This window comes from Lethenteron reissneri, chromosome 35, assembly GCF_015708825.2.
Source record: "Lethenteron reissneri isolate LAM-NWPU_2019-01 chromosome 35, ASM1570882v1, whole genome shotgun sequence".
Lineage (NCBI taxonomy): Eukaryota > Metazoa > Chordata > Hyperoartia > Petromyzontiformes > Petromyzontidae > Lethenteron > Lethenteron reissneri.
In genome coordinates, this window is record NC_083813.1 from 8,398,483 (window position 1) to 8,417,030 (window position 18,548).

Sequence of the window (18,548 nt, forward strand, 5' to 3'; positions counted from 1 at the left end):
GGGTAAAAAGCCTCTTGACGTGAATGTTAAAGCAAAACCTCGAAATTTCGACCATTCCCGGTAAAATAAGAATGTAACGTTTTGAGTCACAAAGTTAACGTGTGCTTGCTTTAAACGCGGCCGTTCGACCGCTCACGCACCTGCCCCACCAGGTGGACGTGTACGGATTCGGCGCTGACAGCCGGGGCAACTGGCACCACTACTGGGAAAACAACCGCTACTCGGGCGAGTTCCGCAAGACGGGCGTGCACGACGCCGACCACGAGGAGAAGATCATCAAGCAGCTGACCGAGGCCGGCAAGATCAGTGTACACAGGGGCAGATGATGCCCCCCCCCTCCACCCACCCAAAACTTCCCCTCCGCGCACCACCCTCCAAGCATCTTGCTTTCCGCCAGACTGCAGAGTACCCATGCGCATCATCTTGCGGCGGGGAGGAATCGCGCGCCACGGGGGAAAGGACGGCCGAGCAGCAGGGAGGTGTCTTGCCTTGGTTCGCTTGCGGCCGCCTCAAGTATCCTCCACAGACGTTTTTTTTCAATTTGCCCGTTGGAAAAAATTTCCGGCGTCGCAATTTGCGTCAACTCTCAACCGCTTCCCAAGTCCCGTGAACATGAATGCGAATGCACACACATTTTTATTTCTTCGATCGTGTTATCACAGGATCCGCTGTGTGTCGAATTCGGTCTTGTGAAGGAAGTTTTGAAGCTTGTAAATAAGCCGGGCTCGGCGTGTTCAGAAGGCCGGCCCTGTTGGGCCCTCCTGCCTGCCGCTGTGTGAACGGATCTCTGCTTCTGTCGAAGGCTTTGTTTTGACCATGACTTCTCGTCCTGTAGGGAGATCAATATTTTCTGGAACGCCCCTTGCTCTGTCCAAGACCTGGCATTGTTAGAAGCTCATAACAGGCTATAATGTTGGATTATGGTGATACTTATTATTTAAATTTAATAATTTTTCAACATTTTCTAGTGGGGAATTTGTGGGCACCAATAATTTGTGTGCTCATGGTCTTCCATTAGGATTACATGTCACGGTAGATGTTTTATTGGTTTAGTTTTTATCAGTGTTTTCTTACCTTTTTTGCACATTTAAATTCTGTGAATGATGTTGATTTCACTTCCACTATCATTTACAACTTATTCACGACATTTCCGTCGGTGTAGCTGTTCTATAAATCACCGATCCTCACGGGCTAAGTGACCACAGGCAATAATCTTGAGCATAATCGTCGTGCGTACATCACGAACACAAATACAACTTTGGTATTTGCGTAATCGTCTGTCGCTCACGGGGGAGCACAATGAATCAATCGGTCCACGTTTGTTTATCATAATTGCCAACGATGAATTATGTTAAGACAATGAACAACAATTAAGTATTTAAGACATTTTAAGAAACCTTTTATCCCCCCCACCCACCCTGTAGACGCGGGAAACGTATGAAGTATTATTCTGTGGTTCTTTTGGTAAAGTCACGTAGATAGAAAATAAAAATAAAATTAAATTAAAATTACGAATATAATATTTTAGAAAAGCAGTCTTCATCCTGCAGTCACGAAAGTTTTAAGTCAAAATATGAAGGATTGTTTAGGTGAATTCAGTTTTCCATGATTTCCACCACACCCACCCGGTACATCGCCAGTAAAAGCTTCGTTCCACACGTTACGCAGTGGAAGTTATATTTCTATGGCCGAGTGTTGGGAAGGTGCCTTAATGTGCATGTAGCATAGCCCATGCGAGCCTCAATATAGAAGGCAGAAACGGAAAGGAAAATAAGTTTGCTTCCCTTGACATTTTCCAGCGTTCACTATTTCACGTGTATAAACCTTTGACTACAATAATATTTTATTGATTTACTTGTTTCCGTTGGATCATCCATGCAGTGGTCACCGACACGCTCCGTACGTAGACATGGGAACATCACTCCAGTGCCTAGCACTTGGAGAAGTTAGCTAATGCTTTAATTTGTTTCCATATGCATTCGTTTATTATACACATCTAGGCGTAGGGGCTCCCCCACCTCCTTAGAGGGGGCCAGGGATGGAACCCCCCACCCACGTGACCTCCCCGAAGCCCACGTTCCTCGGTGTTTTAAGTTCCTTACTCGAACGAGAAGGGACACGTCTTGCGAGCTCGGCGAAATAACTGCTTCTCGGCAGGTTTTCGTGTCGGTGACCACCGAAGAAATCCATATTTAATGTAATTCAAATATTGTTTTTTTAAAATATGTATAGGATACACATGCATCACGTACACAGGCACACATGTGTACAGGGTCACCTAACGTGACTTAGACAGTGCTAACCTACCACTCAACGCTGAGGTTTAAATTATGAAATATTTTGAGGTAGCGATAATCCAGAAGGTATATGACTGTTTGGTCTAGATATGACATCCCTTGCAGGTGTGTTATTTTTATTCAGATTTGACTTGCTTGTAGTATGTACAGAATGGAGGTCGAACTGCACACCTTGTGTAAGAGGTATGGAAATGTACAATTTGTATTCGTGTTCTTGAAAATGTCAATTCCATGCGACGTGGTTGAGTGTAAGCAATGTATTAGCGATGAGAGCGCAGATTTGTTGTGAGTAGAGAAAGTGCTTTGAATAATTTGTAGTGTTTATTTTTATAAAAAATGTCTTTTATTTGTTTTAGCTATTTTTATTGCGTTGATAAAAATTTTACTCACTGTCACATAGGTCGGAGCCAACAGTGTCACTTCGATACATACATGAATGATTAAAATGGCAAGCATCCCAGAGAAATTCCATGCAGGAGATGGAGCAATGAAATTTGGATCGTGTACAGGTGCGAGGTGGATTTTTTTTTTCTCCAGTGGTATAGAAGAATCTTAATTGTCAATATTCCTATAGTGCAAGCACCAGCTCCCAGTAACATCGACCCCAACCAAACCTCCACTCCGCCCTAGTGGATGAGTGGGCGGGTCAGTAGGTGGTTGGGTGAGTAAGTGGGTGGGTGAGTTGGTGGCTCAGTGAGTGAGTGGTTGAGTGTTTGGGTGGGTGAGTGCCCGGTGGATTGTGAACATGGCAGCAATGTGACAGATGGCGACGTCTCGGAGAGTCCTTCAGCCAGCGGTAGATTGATCACGTGGATGGTGAAGAATAATGAAAATAATTGATTCGAATAATGAAGTGGTCCATGAAATTTTGTTTTCCGATATGGAGCTCAGAGCTGCACAGTTCTTTTTAAATCTGCACATTGGCAAGACTTCTGCAGTGGTTTAATAATCACTGCCTGCCATTTTATGACAACGCATGATTATTTTAAGTTTCGTTTCTCAAACAGCCAAATTAGATGTTTTATCAGTCCCTTTCTTCCCCTGCTAAGTGCACCCATGTGAATGATAAACGAAGCAGCTATTTTGGCGAATGACATGGACAGTTTTGAGTCTTTAAAACAGGACGTGAAATTACCTTTCAGTATTTTATTGCTTATATAACTTTGACCTAAAGTTAAACACAATGCATTTCAAAATGTCTGTAAGCATACTGCTTGTGAGTAAGATCAGCTGTGCTAGCATATGAAGTCGTATGTTTGTATCAGCCATTGCCCCTTGCCTTCCCCCAACCAGTGAAATGTAACACACGAGAAATAAAATGCCCTTTCACGTGAACCTTTTTTAAACAGCTTTCCAACATGACAGCTGTGCTGCAAGTGCACTGACTAATATTACCTTCAAGATAAACTCAAGGGCTCTGTTCAAGGGTGCTGGTTTCATGTTGAACATCCAGTCGCTTGCAATGTTGAATCACATGCATTGTATTAACCAATCAGACCCCTGCATGGGCTTTCGCGGTTGTGATGTATGATGTACGTCTTCGGATGTGTCTTCGGGTTGTACCGCATGATGTTCGGTACGATGTCGAACATTTCCATCTACGTGCCGGGAGCTACTGCAGGAACTTAATGGCGCAGTTTAGGTTCTGCTTCAATTATTTAAAGATTCTGGCTGCCGCTGGTGTATGATGTAGGTCGGCCGATGTTACTTATTTTGATTATTATTTATTAAATAACTTTGTCTAGCTGAGATGAAGCGCCAGCCATCAACTTATATAATCGAGGCAACACGTGAACTTCTCCATTCAATTCCTTAGAAAGCTTCCTGCACATGCAGTGAATCGTCGGACATTATGCCGAACAGCAGGCGGTATGAGTCGATACACACCGTGGAAATCTATATCAAAATCCTATATGCATCCATAAAAGGTTTTTTGGGTTAGATTGCGTAAATATAAATGCGTAATTAAACGCACCACCACCATCCAACAGCCAACTCGTAAGGTTTGTCACGTAAACAAAACGTGCCAATTGTTACTACTTCACTACACCGGTGTGTTGGAGAGTAAGCCCACAACATTTTCAATTCAAACTTTTATCATGGAATAAGATTGGTTGTTAAAGCCTACATGTTAAACTCCTAAATGCATTTCTGCTGTTCTAAGTATCATTATCTTGGGATGACGTCATGTGATCAATTATTATTATGCAAATGTGCGGCTCGTGTAGCCCTGCAGTTTGTCTTCAAGGTACAGAGGTGACAGAGAAAACCACTTTATTTCTTTTTCCCATCGCATTGAACCAGTATTCTGCTCGTGCCAGTTGTGTTGTGGAGGAATACGATGTCCAGTCTTTGTACGATGTGTTTAACGTAGAGCTCCACTCGTAGCTCTGTAGCCAACAACACGAGGGTTTCATAAGAGGGCGAAACGGTTGTGTGATGAACATTAATGTTAAGAGGGATTTCATTGTTTAACTTCTCAAAGATGATGCTGTCTCGTTTTGCCAGATTCAATGTGACACTACAGTTTCTTTACGCATAAGAGGTTTGTTTGGGTTAGATCGTGTAAATATATAAATGTGTCGTTAAACCCACCATGTAAGCAGAACATGCCAATTCGGTGCTAGTGTAGTGTGTTGTACGGAGGCACACACTGGATTTGGAGGCAACACGTTTATTTAACAACTTCCCAACAGGGTAACTCTAAACGTAACTGGTTCAACATCTAAGTGATAATTCTAGATTTGAAGCTTTCGTGACTGCAAGGATTCATATTCTTAGGTTTTTTCGGTAAAGTCACGTAGGTAAAAAATTAAACTCCTATATATTATTCAGGTGGAACCGTCACAGCACGATAGCTGTGACGGTTCCACCTGAAGACGGAAGCTTGTGTTGCCTCCGAAACGTCGTGATTTTTATTTTATTTTAATTTACTTTTTTAAATTTTAATTTTTTACCTACGTGACTTTACCGAAAAAACCTAAGAATATCTAAGTGATAGCTATACGGTTAACTTTGTGAGTAGCGGATTAACTACACAAACGGGTCAGTCAGCGTACTCGCTGCCTGACCCACGATGCCGAGCGAAGACCGAAGACCCAGAGACGACGAGACCCCGGACCCCAGGATGATTCTACAGACGAGCTCCAATCCCTGTCGGGGATTCCCCTTTATCCCCCATGGCCCCGCCCTTGGCCACGCCCCACCCTTGGCCACGCCCCGTTCTGGATCATGCCAGAAGCTCTCGGCTCCCCGTCACGTGTCCCTCGAGCCCCCTATGGCAGAGGTCGCAAACGGGTTTTGATTCCTTACCCGTACCCGGCCGTACCCTACCCGTACCCGGCCGGGTATTGGGTAGGGTACGGGTACCCGATTGCGACCTCTGGGATGAAGCCATGTTGCAGGCGCGGCGGGTGGGTTGATTCTAGGAACTTGAATTGTGAGAAGAGACAAGACGTTGGGAAATGAGTGACAAACGATGACTCACCAGTGACTCACGGCCTACCCGTACCCAGCCGCACCAGGGTCGCAAACGGGTACCCGTACCCGTACCCGGCCGAGTAGCCGGGTATCGGGTAGGGTACGGGTATCGGGTACCAATTGCGTCCTCTGCCCTATGGCCCGCTTGGTGTGGTGTAGAGGGGACTCCCGACATGCGCTTCCACTCCTGCGACAGTAGCTGGCGCTGAGCGCCATAGTGACACCCACAATGTCACTACACTAGTACAGCACACTGGCGTGTTGGAGAGCCAAGCCACAATTGTAAATGTTTTAAATGTTGTGGCTTGGCTCTCCAACACACCGGTGTGCTGTACTAGTGACGAATTTGCATGTTCTGTTTACATGGCAACCCTTACTAGTTGGCTGTGTCGGGTGGTGGTGGGTTTAACGACATATATTTACGCGAAAAGATAACCAAAAAAACTCTTATGGACTACACTTCCTGTACTCTACAGTACTTCGAACGGCAACGTGTCGCTGAAAGAGGGCACGAGATGAAATATTTGGAGTCGGACTAATATACACTTGGCGAAATTGAATTTGCGATAGCTATGTGAACAGAAAGAAATTATACAAAATCTAATATAAGAGCCACTTGGTAATGGCATGGAAGTTTATTATGTAAGTCCAGGCAGTTAAATATTAAGATTCCTCTGAATTATATTTACACTTGGCAAATAATACAAAATTACAACCATTTAGCAATCCACTGCTAGACGAAAGACATCTCATGCCGCGTTGTCACGCATGGGGGGGTTCTTTGACCATACTTCACCATTTTAGTCAGCGCGGGTTGGCGAAGGGCCCAGGACCAGTTCAGATGTCGCTCGCCGCTGGTGTTGGCCAGTGAGAGGAATCGTTCTCCAGCTGCTGGGTTCACAGAGCAGTGCGCTAACCACTACACCATTGGGCCACTCGCACAGTGTGCACATGTCACAGCTAAATTTAAATCATGTAAGCGAAGTCAATAATTGTTTTAAATATTTTATTTCCGAGACTGGTAATCCACATCTCCATGAAATGATTTAGCTTTCTGTCTTAAGAGAGACTCTTCCGGTGTCAAGTAAATACATTAATTGACCGAAATATCGACAAGAAAACTTTCCCTTATTTTAAAATGAAATTATTTTAAAACGGACCCAGCCTGGATGACGGGCGGTTGTTCGCATGGGGTGAAGTAATTTACTTAATTCCGTATGTTCTTGTGTCATCTTATGAACATGTAATCAACATGACTGGTACCTGGCAATCTCACCTAAAATTGTGGATATCTGATGTTGGTGAGACGTCAAATTAATCATGGATAAGCTTACGTCCACGTTCAAAGTTACTTTAGGAAGAGATTTGGTTGATGACACGTTATGCTACCGAACGAATGCATATTTTGCGTTGTTCATTTCGAAGTATTAGATTTCTACGTGTGCAGACAAATGTGTTTACATTGTTTCATTAGCCGCAGATCCTGTTAAATCGCAATAAGTAGTGCAGGTTTTCGCAATAGACCTCATCCTAGGCAATGCTGTGAATACACTGCGCTTTATTTTCTAGAAAGTGTTACGAGACGTAATTGCCAAACTTGATGAACTCATGAAACGAATAAACTCCGCATTTGAGATGCAAATTCTCAGACTTTGCCTTTGCGATGGAAGTATGTCCCCTACACGGTGCGCTCACGAATCTGCGTTGCGCACTTTGAAATTGATAGCGGTTAACCCGAAGCACGTCCGGCTGAGCCTCAGGTTGTTGTCGGAGAAGTTTCGTGACTGGGTTTGAGCGCGGATGGGTGAGAGTAGTGGCTCTTCCCAACCTGGTCCACTGGTGGGCTGTAATGTACACCTGTTCATATTTTATTGTATTTCTTTTCAGGGTAGCTATTAATTAAAAACACAATAGGCTATTGGTGGGTACATGGGTCGTGCGTTGAGGGATAGATCACGAGTCCGCGGATCCAGAGAGGTTGCGAACCGCTGGTTGAGTGGGATGTCCCGCTACGCAACCTACACGAGCCTCCCACAGGACTGGAGACGCTGCGATTTGATTGAACAATGACCTTACATTTGTCATGTTTTATTGCCGTGTTGTTATTTGAAGAGTTTTTTTTACGTCCATCGACCCTTTAAACGAGGGTTGAAAAATAATAGCGCGTTGCTCAATATTGTTTCTTTACTGTTGGGTGGATTCGAGGAGTTTGTGCAGCGTCCGATGCTTCCCATTAGCGTCCACCTCCTGTGCAGTTTCCCCTCTCAAACTTTTTGTTCACGCGCGGTTGCTTGAAATCGTTCCACCAGATTGACATTGTGATTGGCAGGAGGCCCTTCGACTCTTGGCAACCCGGAGCGCGCTTGCAGCTGTCACCAGAACGAACTTCAATTGGACGGACGACTCGGTCCGTTTCATCAACAGTTGATTTCAAATGTTTGATTGGCATGTGCCGCTGCTGCTGTGTTGCGTGCACTTACACTCTACTTAAAAAACAACAACTATTGTTTGCCTTTCAACTCGACGCATTCATGTTTTTTTTTTAAACTGCTGGTTTAAAAAAAAAACTATTATGATAAATACGAATGCGATCGGAAATAGGGCAGGCAGTACGTTTTGAGGATGACACACTAACAATGTAACATCAACAACGTAAATGTTATACTCTTATAATATAAGTAATGGCAACATTTTAAGCACTCAACAGAAGGAACAGTATTAACAAACAAAAAACATGCTGTACCTGTGAGTGTGTTTTTTCGACCTTGTAAACCACTAAAGCGTACATGGATAGCGAAGGGGATAGAGAGGTTCTGTGACATACGTAGCAGATGCAAAACGGCAGACGCAGATTGTTCGCTTGGTTATTTTTTTGCGCGCGACCACATTGAGGCCGTCAGGGTGTGCATGTAACACGCCAGTGCAATTGAGGCACACGCGTGCCAGATTCATCGCGCAGGACGCCAACTGCTGCACCTCCACTCACCACCCATCGTTTGCAGAATGCAGCCGTCTTCAAACCGATTGCCAGGGGGCACAATGCAGTGTCTTTGCAGAATGCAGCCATCTGCAGACCGCTGCCAAGGGGGGCAATGCAGTGTCTTTGCAGAATGCAGCCATCTGCAAACCGTTGCGTTGTGTCAACTCTGAAGCTGCTGCCTGGGCTGTCACGTTGACGCACTCAATACGTAATGAATATTGTGCAAATCTGTGGAGTATTCATAACAAAACAAAAACACAATAGATTCGTTAATGACTCTGCCTTAAAGAGTAAATTATAAGTGACATTTTGGTCAGTGGGCCTTCTTCCTCACCAAAAAATGACAAAGAAGGGAGAGTGACTGTTGCCTGAAATGCTGGCTACATTTGTTCATCTTTAGGTGGCAGTGTTATTGACTAATCATTGCCATGGGTCTGCGTTATTGTGCTTTTAGACTACTGCCAACGCAGCATCATAAACAAATAATGTACGCACGGCCTAACCCAAACCCCAATTTATTAATTCTGATATCGGTCATGAAAGCCTACGTTTTGTGTTGTTTTTTTCTAGGGGGGGGGGGGGGGGGGTGGGAATGTGTGACATCTGGCACAGCGAATGAAATAGAAAAAAACCCCGATACGACGAACTCTCTGAATCGCGTCGTTAGCAACAAATTGATCCTCATCGCTGCGCAACAATGGGACAGGAAGGGATCTAGCTTTGCATGCGGCACACGTCGTATTGATCTTGCGCACATTAACATCAGCAGAATGCCCACCGCTGCCCCCCCCTCCATCGTCATGGAAAATCCCCACAATTGGCAATAGCACCAGTACCTGTTGTGTGCCTGCAATGATACTACAGCTTGATTCGATGCCTAATGGCAGAGTTTGCCGTGGAGTGGCTGTTTGCATTTTGGAGCGCACCACGAGCCGAGTCATCCCTGCATGGCACCTTGCCACTGGAATAAATGCGTGCTCGTATAATTATAGGTAGCGGCCTTTCTTTTGTTATTACTCCAGGGATCAACGCAATTTCACTTGCTGTACTCGTGTTACAAGCCATGTGCCCATTTAGACACAATTGGAGGTTTTCATATTCTTTGGGTCTTTCGGTAAAGTCACGGAGATAAGGTTGTGTTATGATCGTAACGTCGTAGTTTTTGGTAATTTTTTTGTTATTTTCTTTGAACCTATTTACGTGACTTTACCGAAAGACCCAAATACTATGAATTCCTGCAGTCACGAAAGCTTTAAGTCACGATTGCATTGGAGGTTTGTTTAACGAATGCTTTAGCTTTTGATTTCCCCTTCATTTGGCAAAAAAATTAAATAAACGTTTAATATAAATGTTGTACATTTCGTATCACGAAGATGCTCCGGTTCATAGACAAGTACCGTATAGTCTGCCAGTAGAGAGCGACGTGGCTATATGTACCATAATGCCAATTGCCTAATTTGCGGGTTATTTCCCAAAATAGGGCAAATGTGGACCATGTTGCCACGAGGGGGTCGATCACGTCAACTCCGAAGCAAACGGCGTGCAGCGTCAGTGTGGTTGTTACACCGGCGGTGATCGACAGGGCTGCCTGCCGCATTCGAAACCACGGACCTTTGCAAAGAGCGGCGACCACGTGTACCACCACGTGGCCATGTCACTGCAAAAAGACGAAAAGTCGATGGAGCATTACTTAACTGCTTCACACTTTATACTTCGTGTACAATTTTTGTTTTTCCCTAAGCGTGCCCCTCCACCCCCCCAAGTTTCCCTCCACCCCCCCCCATCTCCCAGATTTAATCTTGTAACATTTTTAAAATATGTGGGTTGGCAGGCAGTATTAGTGCATACACGGGCATTTTGTGTTTTGCAGTGGGAAAATTCTCTGGAGTAATTTTCCTTATGCACACATGATCTCTACTGGCAAAAATTAAGTTTTCTTTCTTTGAGAAGAAAAAAAGAAGGATCTGCAAAGATATTTGATTTTGAAGATTCATTAAATTTTTACTCACGTGAATAGAATATGAAGTTATCGTGTGGAATTAGGTCATCGCAGTACTGTGTGATGCAAAAGACAGCCGCATCGACTTGCATAACCATGTGTATCGTCACTATGGGAACCTCATCTGCCAGTAAACAATTATCATATTTTTTACTGGCAAATGAGGTTCCAATGGTGTAAATGCTTACCCCGAGCTCTCATACTCTGATGGTGCATTGTCTTTGAGTTGTGCGCCTTTTGGCGTCATCTGGTCCAACCCATGTGAGACTAGGCTCTAAGGAAAGCTGTCTCGGGTGTAGACCAATCAACTTCAAAGACAGTGCACATTATCAGAGTTATGTCTTTTGTTTGTATTATGACTGCAGGTATTGCGGTCTATGCAAACATGACTCCTTGTAAAAAGGTGTCAGTTGTGTTGCCAGATAGAAGGGTAAAAAACCAATTATCATGTGTATCGTGTTCATTTACAAAGCAACCACTATGACTCTGTACAGTATTGTGCATTTAAGTGTTAACTGAGAGCAGGGATCGTGGGCCCGGAGGGTAAAAGTTATTATTTTGCACACAAGTAAAAACGTGTTTTTAAGTAATGAATTAATAAATGATTTAATATAATTCGTGTAGCCGTCTACTTTCCTGGCGATCTTATGATGCATTTTTTTTGTCTTTGAGGTTTTACATTTCGTTTTAATGAGTGATGTCGGGTTTTGACAAAAAATCGTACGATTCTTCTCTCATGTACAGCTCGGCTTTAAAGCTGGACAAAAAAATAAACTCTTAGGCTTTATCTTTCAGAAGAAGTAGTCTTTGATTTCCAGTAGTTCAGAGATAGAGCATCACACGTTGCTGTGGTTGAGGAAAATACATCGACTGTGTTTAACTTTCCATTGGAAACGAAATTGAACGACATTTTGTTGACAATATATTTTCCAAATTTATGAAAAAGAAATGTCTTGAATCATCTGACACTGCAGTTTTCTGAAAACTCACCAACATTCTGAGAGGTTTGTTGAAATTATAGTTTTAAATTCACAGTGGCAATTCTGAGTTCCTGCAGTGACACAATCCATTCAGCAGAGACATTCAGCAAAACGTGTACTGTGATTTGCAGTGCAGCCGATAAGCCTGATTATCTACGCCCGTTTGACAAATGCAATAAATAAAATGTGGCAGGTATAGAAATTGTGTCCATTCATGTCTCACTGATTTCAAAATTTGTATATGACCGTTGTGAAATAAAAAAAATACAGTACAAATGCTTTGTATTTCAAATTTAGTTATTTTGCCCCGCCAGACAATCAGTCGTGTACTGGCTGGCAGGTTGTTGAAACACTTGAGCAAAATGTTAAATTGTAATTCCCTTCATTCAGTGCGTTCTCTTTAATTTATTCTGGTCAATGGGTTCTTGATAAAAGTTTGCTTGCTGTGTGTTATGTGATAATCTTGTCACCATAATTTCTACATTACGTTCACAAAGCCCTTTTTATGAAAAATCATCTAAAAAGCACTTAGTCTAATTTTCATGGAACATTTTTTATAGAAGAAAAATGTGAAAATAGATTAAGCGTTTTGCACATGCTATGTACCCTGATTCCTGGGTTTCACTCCTGTCAATAATCATGCGCTGTTCAATAGTGTGGCCCCATATAAATACTGACCACCAGGAAGCTGACTGGACGGTTGTGCTTTAAGTGAAGTTTGATTATAGTTTACTCAACAGCTGTCCATTCAATCTCGGAACTGCTTACTGCAGAATATTGAATTTCAATTTGACATTGCTAATCTCTGTTACATTAGTCATGTGAACATACAGAACATTTTGTTTGCTCATTTCGGGTTCAGCTTTTTTAAGCACTAAAAAAAGCGGCACATCATGCTTATTGAACAGTAATTTTCTGGATCATAAAACACCATTGAATAATATTTTTATGTTTCACTCTCTTTGAAGTGTTGCCTCGTAACACGATTCGTCATAATTGAATGCGTCCACTATTTGCATTCGTGTATTTTTAGCGTTCACATTAAGCATACGCATGTAGTAATGCCTCTTTATGTTGCGTTGCTATTATCATTTCGTTAGTCCGTTTCTCAATCCGCTTGCCCCTGGTGAGGGTCGTGACGGCAGAATATTGAGTCGGGCGATCCAGACCTCCCTTTCTGTGGAATTCCCAGGCGTCCCCAGGGCAGCCGAGCGATATTGTCCCGTCAGCAGCGTGTCCCGTGCCGGTACCCGGGGGTCTTTGGCCAGCTATTATAATTTGCGTATTGTTATTGTAACCTTTTTCTTTGTTATTGCGCTAAATTCTATGAACGTGTGCTCATGGGGGTTATTTATTTTGTCTAGCTTTTAGAGTGATTAATAAAGCACATCATCTAAGTTGGAAGTAAATTCATTTTATGGGTTTTTTTTCTGTATGATTGTCTAGTTTCTTTGAGAGTACAGTATACGGTGACTCATAGAGGTATGCGTTCCTGCAATAATTGTTCCTGGAAATTAATCAATGGCCTTCGGTTTGCTTATTTTGGCAGCGTTCATGGGATTAGGAATATGCAAAATAGCACCTGCAGAATGTACAATTTTCCAGGACCAGCTGCGACCAATAGAGTGGTGCTTGTTCAAGGTTTTAATTAAAAAACCTCTAGCGCCGAGCAATCCCAGTCCTTGCGACTCACGTGCCACGCTGCATCCTTCCACATTTACCAATTTACTCCCATTCAAACACAGTAAACCCTTGTTAATTAGACACACATGGGGCTCTGGCCTTGCCGAATTATCCAATAGTCCTAATTAATATCAATAGAACTCCCCAGTTCCTCCTGCCCCGATAAACAAACAATTTCAAATTTGTTTCCCAAAAATATATTTTCCCAAAAAATAAATACTAACCATCAGTAACCAGCAGTGCAGGTCAAGGGACGATGTGGTAGGTTAACATGTGGTAAGTTCCACGTGATAGGGGACAGGTTGAGGATGGGGGGCTTAATACATATTCTTAGGTTTTTTCGGTAAAGTCACGTAGGTAAAACATTAAAATTAATAAAAGTAAAATAAAATAAAAATCACGACGTTTCGGAGGCAACACAAGTCTCCGTCATCAGGTGGGACCGTCACAGCCAGATTTGCTGTATCAAGGTAAATCTGGCTGTGACGGTCCCACCTGATGACGGAGACTTGTGTTGCCTCCGAAACGTCGTGATTTTTATTTTATTTTACTTTTATTAATTTTAATGTTTTACCTACGTGACTTTACCGAAAAAACCTAAGAACATGAATCCTTGCAGTCACGAAATCTTCAAATCTAGAATTAAGGGCTTAATACACTTAGTATGCACTTACTGTACTGTAGGTTCACTTTATTACAACATTATAACTTGAACAGCAAACTTCACGAACTTACACTTTACATTTTTCACTTAACAATTAATGTTTTGCTCGAAAACTAGATTATTTTACACTTTTACACCACATTAGTCGCTGTCAGACGAAATCAGCTGATGTGGCACTTCACTGCTGACAGAGGTGTCTGTGGAAGAATATCCAGAGATTGAAGGCACTGCACTAGAGGCTTCACTGCTGGTAGAACGTGGCGCGCGGCGTCGCTCCCACGTGCATTCCGAATCGGACTATTTGGTATGGCAATTCGGCTCATGGCGAATTACTAATATACTGAAATATATGCCGAAAGCGCAGCCGTGCCGAATTATCCCCAATTACGAATGATCAAATACCGAAAGAACGAGATTTTACTGCAAGGCCATAATTATAATATATATTGTGGGACACACATCTCCCCCCAATATTCAAATATGCTCAAAATGTCCCCCCCCCCCAATATATTGCTATACAATAGATTTATGTTCATATGATTGTGGTTATGGTTGTACATTATTAATCCATAAACTCTGCCATTACATACAATGAAACAAAAAAAGGTAAAACAGAAAAAACAGAGCAATGTAATACAATACACTATTAGACATTATTGTAAAAAATAAATGAAAAGTCCATCCCATGTGTTAGTGATTTTTTTAAAATATTTTAGGCAGGAAATTAGTTTTCAAATTTAGATTTTTTTTTCTGGGGGGGGGGGGGACCCCAGACCTCCTGGAAGATGTGGCCCCCCCCCCCAATGTTGACTCCATGGCTAGGGCCTTGTTATCATAATAATACTGCACACAAACGCAACGAGCTCGCCAATAAGACGACCCTTAAAGAAAAAACCATGTCGATGATTTGGGATATGGCGCCGCTGCACAGCAGAACCAAGCACAGTACAGCGTGCTCCAGATGTCTTGTGGCCCCCAATTAAAAAAAATAAGTGGGGGGGGGGGGGTCACATGACATCTGGACCACCCTGTACTGTACGAAGCTAACTTCTTCACAAAGTTGTCACGCCAGGAAGCGCAGCATTGCACGGTAGTAATAGCACACTGGGGGCAAGAACGTGAATTACTCATTTCCATGGCACGCAATTATAGTCGAACTGGCCATAGTTTCATCCGGTTTTTTGTCAACTGAAAAACCCCTGGCAACCCCCCCCCCCCCCACACACAAACACACACATTGCCCCCCTTCCACATCAATGCCAACAAAAGCCAAGCAAGTCCCTTTGCCTCACAGCTGGTGCGATCCAACATTGTTTGCATCAGCAGCCACGGTCAATACACTGCTGGATAAAGGGCCCACTCAAGCCGCCGCCACCACCGCTTGGGTAAAGTCACGTAGAAGGGAAGTAATAAAATAATAAAAATAAAACATAATAAAATAAGTGAGAATTATTTTATGTTTTATTTTTATTATTTTATTACTTCCCTTCTACGTGACTTTACCGAAAGAACCAAGAAGATGAATCCCTGCAGTCACGAAAGTTTTAAATCGAAATATCAACTAAAGCTTTTAAACTAAATCTTCCAGAAGCGACCTGGCCACGAGTGATAGTTCAACGAAGTGGCTTATCACGTGGAAATGCATAGCGGCAAGCCAAATACTCTAAACGCGTGTTGATTCCTAAATGTGGAGGGGAAATAAGTATAACCCGTAAAACAAAGTTTTTCACTATAAATCCTTTATATGCGTGGCAGCTAGAGTCCTCTCGTCCTCTGGCTTGAGATGGCTGCCACCTATGGGTCAGATGATTGCATTGCACCATTAAGCAATTGGTTATTAAATATAATATTTTTGTCCTAAAAAGTGTAAATTTTTGGAAAAAAAATTTCACGAACATTAATTGTCACGCACAACGAGTCTGTGTGGAAAATGTCAGCTCGATTAGATCACGGGAAGTGGGTTAAAAAACGACCGAAAGATTTGCACGGTCCTAAGCAAGCAAGCGAACTTAATACAAAGGATTTAAAAAACCGAAGGACCCATGGAAAAATCCACGTGACCACGGAGAGAGAGAGGGAGAGACATGCAAATCTCCAAATACAGACGTCGGGATCGAACCGACGGCCCTCCTGCATACGAGGCGAGGGCATTACCATCTCGCCACCACGGGATCCACTTCGTGCCTGGGCGCCAACTCGGCTCATCGCTCCATCTGCTCTGCGGACGTTCGTTCGGAGGCCTTCCAAACCTTGGCTACATCTCCCATTTCTTATGTTAGACCATTGTCCCTTCCAACGACGTTTTCTGCCAAAGCTCACTTTTTACATCCAACGTCAAAATGTAATCATCACAATGCCCCATATTTACCCACTCAAGCGTCAATGAGCCCCAATAATTTTCTTTTCAGGAGGGTCCTGCATTGAGACGTTTGGTAAATTCCGTTGATGAGTGTCTTTGAACTTTGGAAAACCCAGACACATGAGGGAGTAACACCCAAAGCTCCAGATAGATTCAAGAATTGACTGCTGCAATGCCATCGCAGCCTCCTCCATTGAAATGTCAGTGCCACCGTCATGCATCGTGGGTGCAATGCAAGCATCTGCTGCTTGGAAAACATATTCTCATCTTTGCACGACCTATTCCAATCATACAAGTGGAAACAAACCCATAAGGTGCCACAAATGCGGCTTTATTGAAAAAAAAAAGATTCTAACACGAAGCCAATGAAACACGGACAAAAAAGCACGCCGTGTCGTCTCCCGGTACCGACTGTAACTTAAAAATAAACATTCCACAGCTCTTATGAAATCTGAAAATGGAAAAGTGAAGTCATTGGCCGCACCCATTCCAGGTCCTGGACAGAACGTTGGGAAATGTAAGTGCGCGCTTAAGGCCACGGTCTTGTTAGACCTCTAGCGCACAAAACACGAGACGCACACTGTACCGTGGGGTGTGCAGGCAGTGCAAGGGATAACATCTCCTCTCTCCTCCCCAGATACAAAACTGTACAAGTGCATTCATACATTTTAACCAGGCGCAGTGGTGTGTGTCTGCAATCCAGCACTCTGGAAGCGAGGGGTGGTGATTCGGGAGATGTCGGTACGGCAAGTGAATTGAATGCATCGGTGCAAGGCTTTTTCGTATTATGTCCATGCCAAACACTCATTAATGGAATTGGCAAACATTCAGTTGGCAAACATTCCTGACCAAAACAAAGTTATCCGACTAAGTGAGGATTTCCTGAATAAACAAAGGGCATTGTGTGGTTGCTTATTTTTTTACAGAACACATTGTAAGAAGATGTTTAATGTACTGTGATGAGATTGTCCCAACTTTGTGAGATGTCACCAGAATTAGACACTGTTTACATCCCCGCATATGTAAACAATTGAGCTATCGGTATCATATCATGATGAAGACAAAGGAAGAGCCAGTACTCGGAATAACGGCATTCAGGGAGTTTTGCAAACTCTCATTTGCGATCTAACCCAGAAAACGAGGAACCACTGTACAATAAACTCATCTTATTAGGTGCGTGGCACATTCAATTTGGGGATTGCAGACTGGCTGCCATCTACACTTCCATCCTGCCACTATGGCCCAATTATGTCTGCTGCTCATGCCACATTTGATTTTTAATATCGTGTAATGGGGAGAGAAGCAGACGCAAACCATGACTACCACCTCGTGTTGCCACCTCTCCTGGTTTCCCAGAACTGTCCCGGGGAATTATTGGAAGTTTTCCCAGAACATTAAAGGTCAACAGCCCCTTTTTTTTCGTCAGTTACATGTAGTTTCCTCCTCTTCCAGTATTGATATTTTTATTTCCACGTGTCCCATTTATTTTGCATCTCAAAGGTGGCAACCCTACCACCAAATTGTACGCATCATACATATTCTGTCATTTTTAATCTTTGGAATTTTTTAACGTATTGGTGGAAAATCGCACATGCTGAAATGACAAAGAAAACCAATAATGCAGGCCATTTGTGTTAATTTATAGGTACGGAGTTTTGAATGTCATCAGTCTGAAATGGTAAAAATAAATTAACGTGGTTTACGCAAAAAACTTTACTCCCAAGATAACACTGCCCATGCTGCTCATGGTAAACATTGAGAAAGTGCAACTGATGTTTTGATGTTACCATCCAAATATTATCTGTACTGCTGCAGATTAATACTGTATATCTGAAGTAGTATTCCTTAGCTACGAAATCTTTAAACATTTTTACGTGTTTGCAATTTACAAGACTTAATAGCATGCACAAAAACCTATAATTGACTTCATATCAATATCTCTTGGGAAAGTGATAAATCCAAATAGTACATGCATTGATGAGCACACCAGGCAAGGGACACATGTTCACACGTGTCACAAGCTCAAGGACATGTTGAGGATATTTCTTTAAAAGGAAAAAAAAATTAACCCGTAAAAACAAAGTTTTTCACTATAAATCCTTTATA

The 18,548-nt window shown here is 42.8% G+C and overlaps 1 protein-coding gene across 2 annotated transcripts in view; it reads left to right on the forward strand.

Moving 5' to 3' along the window:
• ST3GAL2 (ST3 beta-galactoside alpha-2,3-sialyltransferase 2) overlaps window positions 1–12,012 on the forward strand; it is a 107,903-nt gene extending 95,891 nt beyond the window's left edge. For both annotated transcript variants that reach the window (XM_061565720.1, XM_061565721.1), the window contains exon 8: window positions 153–12,012. In XM_061565720.1, coding sequence (XP_061421704.1) covers window positions 153–326 — 174 coding nt within the window. In that variant the 3' untranslated portion in view covers window positions 327–12,012. The remainder of the gene's footprint in view (window positions 1–152) is intronic.
• The last annotated feature ends 6,536 nt before the right edge of the window (window positions 12,013–18,548 follow it).